Genomic DNA, 6,080 nt, shown 5'->3' with positions numbered 1-6,080 from the left:
GTCACTCTTCCGTGCTTTTATTTGCGGTTTGGAACAAAGGTCTCCATCATCTGCTTAACCCGTCCCCCTCTCTCCATCTGTGCTCCGGGGTGAGGACCCCTAGCTCTTCTCACAGCCAGTGCACGTTGTTCCCTGGGGAACAGACGCGAGGTGGCATAAAACACGCTGTAGGCCCTGAGGAGCACGGCTCCGCTGGTGGAGCCAGCCACCAGCCATGCAACCTGGTCAGTGCCTCAAGGCTTCACACACACATCGCCCTCACTCCGTTCTCCTGGTCTGCCTGCCTTTTTTTTTTGAGGGGGGGGGGGTTCCTTACCACACAGGTGGCTGCTATTGTTTAAAAAGTGCGTGCTGCCTGAAGATGGTTTGTGTTACCTCCTCCGCTGCTCACCCAGTGGTCACGACTGTTTCTGTGCTCTCGGGACAGGGAATGCTGATTTTGAAGGCTGCTCAGAGTTGACCAGGGCTCTGTAACATTTTGACTTGGAGATCTTTAGAAAGTGGGATCATGGGGCCTGAGCCATGGAGCAGTAGGTTAATCCTCTACCTGTGGCGCCAGCATCCCACATGGGTACCGGCTCTACTCCTGGCTGCCCCTCTTCCAGTCCAGCTCTCTGCTATGGCCTTGGAAAGCAGAAGATGGCCTAAGTGCTTGAGCACCTGCACTCTCATGGGAGACTGGGAAGAAGCCCCTGGCTCCTGGCTTCAGATTGTCCCAGCTCCTGTCATTGCGGCCATCTGGGGAGTGGACTAATGGAAGGAAGACCTTTCTCTCTGTCTCTCCCTCTCACTGTCTGTAACTCTACCAATCAAATAAATAAATAAAATCTTAAAAAAAAAGTGGGTTTACAATGAAACAATCGTATTACCTTTATGTTTAGGAAAACCATGTTTAAAACACAGGATCTGCCCAACCATCAACCCTTCTGGACAAAACGCTTCTGTCCATGGCAAATGTTATGACATAAGTAAGAAGGGTCAGAACAGGGTATGTTCAAACATTTTTAAACACTCCAACACTTTGCTTGTGCATCTCCTTGGGAATCTGGCACAGGCTGCTCTTGGATCCTAGCAGGCGTTACGAAACAGCACCTTGAACGTGTTCCACTTGTCAGAGGTGGAAATGCCCCCTGGAGAAAAGAGGACCCAGTATCCCGCACTCCCACCTGCTGTAGTCCTGTTCACCTGTGAGCTGAGTCTCAGGTTAGCCCAGAGAACAGAATTCCATGTTTCACACCTAAATGCCATTCAAGGGTTGATAGATTTGGACACTGTGGCATGTGCTAATTTTCCTGGTGTCATTTGTCACTTGTGGTTGGCATTCAGCAGATGCATGGCAAATGTTTGCCATGTGACTGAATGAAACACAACCCCTTCCCTGAAGTTGACAGCTTATCTAAGAAAAGTGGTTTGGCCAGTGGAAAGGAAAGGGGTTCTGAGATGAGTTTCTGGAAGGCCAGCATGGGCCTTGTTGGGATGGAGGGAGTGGCCAGTGCACAGCTTCCATGATACACTCCAGGGAGGGATGGGAGGCTGAGACTGAAAACCACAACACAGTTGTCTCTCTTCAGGGAGCCCTGCCTTGGCCACCCTGGGCCTCCCCTTTATAGCCTTGTCAGTGTAGGACCAGGCCACTCTCTCTGCCGGGGCAGAAAACAACTTTGATCTTGGAACCTCTCAAATGATCTTGACCGTGACCCACAGTTAAGAATGCTTTTTATTTTGTGAACCGATCAACATAACTGAAATAAAAGCTTCATGACATGATAGTTACTCTTGCTACACGTGAGGCTCTGACATTCTCTGTTCTGTTATCATTGTCCACTTCTTTCCAATAAAGAAAAACTGTGACACACTATGCTGATTCCACAGCCTATTAACAGGCAAGACCACACAGGACCCTGTAGGGAAGGGAAGGGTGTCCCTCCCCACGCCCATACCCGGGGACTTGCTTATGTCCCAGAAATGCATGACGTAATCCCTGTTCTCCAGAACCTGAACAAGAAAATTCAAAGGAGAGGTCTTTTCTTCCACATCTAATATACACGATCATCAGTGTGGTCCCCAGGGGAGAGGCCGCCTCTGACCGTTCCAAAGAACTCTGCGATCAGAAAGACTGTAGCTACAGCCTCAGGTCACTGCGGCTCAGGGCTCCCAAGCAAAGAAGGAGACAGCAGCACAAGGGAGCCCCCTCCCCGCCGCGAAAACCCCTACACCAGGGCTCCCATATGTACTTCTCACGCCATGAGGAGTTCCTGGGGAGGGAGGCTGTGGATTGGCTCTGTGATATAATAAGTGAAGAAGGTGCTGAGCAAGCAACTTCTCTGAGCCTCTGACATGTTACACTGTCCTGTGAGTTGTAAGGTCGGGGGTGGGGAGATACCCAAGGGGGTGTTTTCTACCATATCTGACCACAGAACTCTTTTCACGAATAAGCCCTGTAAATTTGCTGAACACGGTAGCTCTAGCTCTATGCTTCCTCCTTGGCTGGGAGAACAGGTGGATAAGAGACTGTCTCACTCCTGCCCAAGTGCAGCCAGTGCCAAGGACTTGGGGTGCTTCAGCAGTGTTTGGCAATCACAGGGAAAGGCGACAGAAAGCTGCCAGTATGTTGTTGTTTACGTATTTGTCATTTGAAGTTGGAACGATTCAGAAGAGGCTGTAATGGCCTGGGACAGGAAGTAGCATAGCTACTCCGTGAGGCTACCCGAAGACCAACACGGAGTTTCCACATCGCACATGACCATGACTCCACTTCGGTGTGTTGGCGTAACATTACTGGTTATATTTTACAGCATCAGATGCTGTTCTGATATTTGTGGACTTGAAGATTCGTGAGGATCTCAGGACAAATCCCTCAGCAATTTCAACAGTCTACTGTCATTTACCCTCGAACCTCACCAATCTGAAAACCTAGCCATGGACAACTGAGCAAACTGTCTGATCCACTTCCAGGAGATGCCATTTACATAAAGCACCCTGGGAGTGAGGCTCTTGGAAGTTGTGTGACACAGCAGTAGCTCTCTGAGAGCACATTTCTATTTTAAACGGTAAAAAACAGAGTTACAGAGACGTTGATCACAATGCCCCAGCTGTTCTCTTTTGTCCCCTGACCCCGAAGTTTTCAGGAAGAGCAGCGTCTTGGTGCGGGAGAGGGTGGGTTCTTCAAGACCGAATTCAGGCTCAGGACCTCCCCATCCTGAAATCTAAGATTCAGGCCCATCACTGGTAAAACAGGGGTGATAACATTTGGCCCAGCATGCTGAGGCACAGCAGGGCATAGCAAAGTTCTGTGGCAATGTCACTGGTAGCCATCTTGGCACCCCCAGTCCTGCAGAGGGGCTGCCCTCATGTTTCCGTGCCCAGGTTGGCCACCTCATTCAAAGCCAAGGGCACTGGGAAAGCTCCTCGGGCAGTCTAGGAGAGAAGGTGTTTATGCACAGTCCTCAAATGGGATTTGTGCCTACACTATGATTTGCTCTGAGCCTGGAGAGAGATGGAACCCTAAACTTTGTAACTCACCTGGGCTTCCCTGGATTTCCTTCTAAAAGTTTTTGCTGCCATATATGGGCATTAAATAACTCCTAGTATTATTAATTCTGGCTTCTGGTAGAGGCACCATCCTATTTACATCCTAAAGATAAAAATAAAACATACCCCGATGTCAGAGGTGGTCATGTTTAGGCATCAGCTCTTTGAGTCACTTAACTGTCCAAGGAGCAGTCACATTTCCAAACAGAAGGAAGATTGAGACAATCTTTCCAGAAACCGTGTTGTGATGTGGGATTTCATGAAGCTTAAGTGAACCGTCTTGGGAGCACACAAAAGGGAAACCAGAGTGGGTGGTGCAGTTAGATTTCCTAGCTTGATTTTTAAAAAATCATGCTGCCCATTTCTTTACCAATTTGCAACATTTCAGCTAATTCTTCCCACTCGTCTTAAGACTCTCTCCTGTAGTCTCCAGTTCCCTTCAGACCTGAAGTCCCAGAGCTGGCTTGGCTGTGCTGGCTATGCAGCCGTCTTTGTGTTAGCGCTGGTCTCGGTGCAGCCAGCTGTGTCTCCGCCAGTGTCCCCTGCAACGTCCTGCTCAGGGCCCCTGCTTCCGCACACACCACTGGGCCCCGCTCGGCTTTCGCGCAGCAGTCTGCGGGCAGCCGCTCTGTACTTCTTGGAGATGAGGTTGTAGAGGATTGGGTTGATGGACGCACTCAGGTAGAAAAGCTGCAGCGCGACAATGTTAAAGTACTGGGAGAAGTACATCATCCGCGAGTCTTGGGTGTTTATGTAAATGATCCTGCCAACGTGGAAAGGCAGCCAGCACACTATAAAGGCCAGAACCACCACCACTGCAAAACAAGACACAGGTGCCGGAATTAGCAAGAGCACTCAAAATCAACTAAGGACCCCCTCAGACACCATCTGCGGTAATAAGGAACAGTACAATCAATTAGGCAAACATTTTACGTAGCCAGATCCCTACGCCAGAAAAACCACCAGGCTGCAGACTGCAGCAATACTGCATCTCAGGCTCACAAATGTGTCACCGAGGCCGGACATAAACCAGAAGGAGCGATTTCCCCCAACGAGCCTTTTGTAGGCTCCCTTGCACACACTCTGTTCTCCATCGGAAAGAACTCAGCGGCATGCCTTTCACCTTTATGACAGCGGCAGGTGCACGGTAGCCCTCAGCAAAACAACATTCAGTAATGTCTTTGGCCTAATGCAAGGTACCCAGTCCCATCAAGGCTACTGTCAGTGACCCGCAATGGGACTGACACCCTCCACTCACCCATCCCGGACCTCAGCGGCTGCGGAAAATGACTGCTGCAGATCGGACCTGGGTATTGGGGCCCCCTGGGGTCCCCCTGAGCTCCTGGGGGGCGGGGAGACAGGAGCTGGATTTCTCTGGAAATACAGACGGTGGGGGTTGGAGTGGGAACCCGAAAGGCAGGCAGCTGGAAGAGGTGGCGCGGCCGAGCTCGGCAGGGACTCGGCTCCACTTACGCAGGACGCGGACGGTCTGCCGGTGGCCCCTCTCCCGACCCGTGGCCGCCGGGCCTCGCAGCGGGCCCCGACCCCGCCACAGCTGCCGCGCGATGAGCCCGTAGAGGATGCTGAGGCAGAGGAAGGGCAGGAAAAAGTAGGCGGTGGTAACCCACAGCATGACGCGCAGCAAGCCCAGCTGCGCGCGGCTCGGCCGGCACTCGCGGCTGAACAGAGCCGCGGCCTCCGCTCCGGGCCCCGACGGCGGGGACGCCGGGGCGGGCGACGAGGGGTCCAGCGGCACAGTACCGTTGCGGTCCGGGGCCGCGAAGACCGCGGGGTCCTGCTCGACGCCCACCAGAAAGAAGAAGGGCCCGGCCGAAAGCAGCGCCACGGCCCAGAGCGCGGCGATGAGCGCGCGGACCCGGCGGCGGGTGACCAAGACGCGGGCACGCAGCGGGCGGCAGATGGCCAGGTAGCGCTCCACGCTGAGCGCCGTCATGTGCAGCAGCGAGGCGTAGGTGCAGCCCTCGCCCACGTACAGCGACAGGCGGCAGAGCAGCTGTCCGAACACCCAGGGCCGCGAGCGCCACAGGCGGTACAGGTCGAAGGGCAGCCCGAGCAGGATGAGCAGGTCGGACACGGCCATGCTGCCCAGGTACAGGTTGGTGGTGGTCCGCATGTCCCGGTAGCGCCCGATCAGCAGCACGGTCACCACGTTGCCGCTCACCCCGACGGCGAACAGGCCCAGGCACACGGCCGTCACAGGCACCAGCGTGCCCAAGGGGAAGGGCGAGCAGCGGCGCTCATCGCACGGCGGCAGCGCGGCCCACGGCGGCTCCCGCGCGTCCTCGGGGCCGTCGCTGCCGTTCCAGGGGCTGCCCATGGGCACGCCGGGCCCCGGGAAGGTCGGGAGCCCCGCGCGTGGCCCGGCTCGGCGAGCGCTTGCTCTCCAGCCGCGCGCACCCGGACGCCTCGAGTGGCCCTTGCCCGGCAGCAACGCTGTCCGCGGGGTCCGCTCCCTGGGGCTCCGAGAGAGCGTAGTCTCCGCCCCCAGTCAGCGGCCCGCCACGCCCGGCCCGTGGTGTTCGGGGGGC

At 54.8% G+C, this 6,080-nt stretch overlaps 1 protein-coding gene across 1 annotated transcript; it reads right to left on the bottom strand.

The window, feature by feature from the left end:
- Nucleotides 1-4,008: 4,008 nt before the first annotated feature.
- MLNR (motilin receptor) lies at nt 4,009-5,869 on the bottom strand. Its single transcript, NM_001099967.1, is given in 2 exon segments — nt 4,009-4,346; nt 5,005-5,869. Coding segments are annotated over 2 exon segments (1,203 nt in total).
- Nucleotides 5,870-6,080: the final 211 nt, after the last annotated feature.

This window comes from Oryctolagus cuniculus, chromosome 9 (genome assembly GCF_964237555.1).
Source record: "Oryctolagus cuniculus chromosome 9, mOryCun1.1, whole genome shotgun sequence".
Taxonomy (NCBI): domain Eukaryota; kingdom Metazoa; phylum Chordata; class Mammalia; order Lagomorpha; family Leporidae; genus Oryctolagus; species Oryctolagus cuniculus.
Note: the sequence above shows the minus strand (reverse complement) of the source record. Positions and strands in the feature narration are given on the sequence as shown.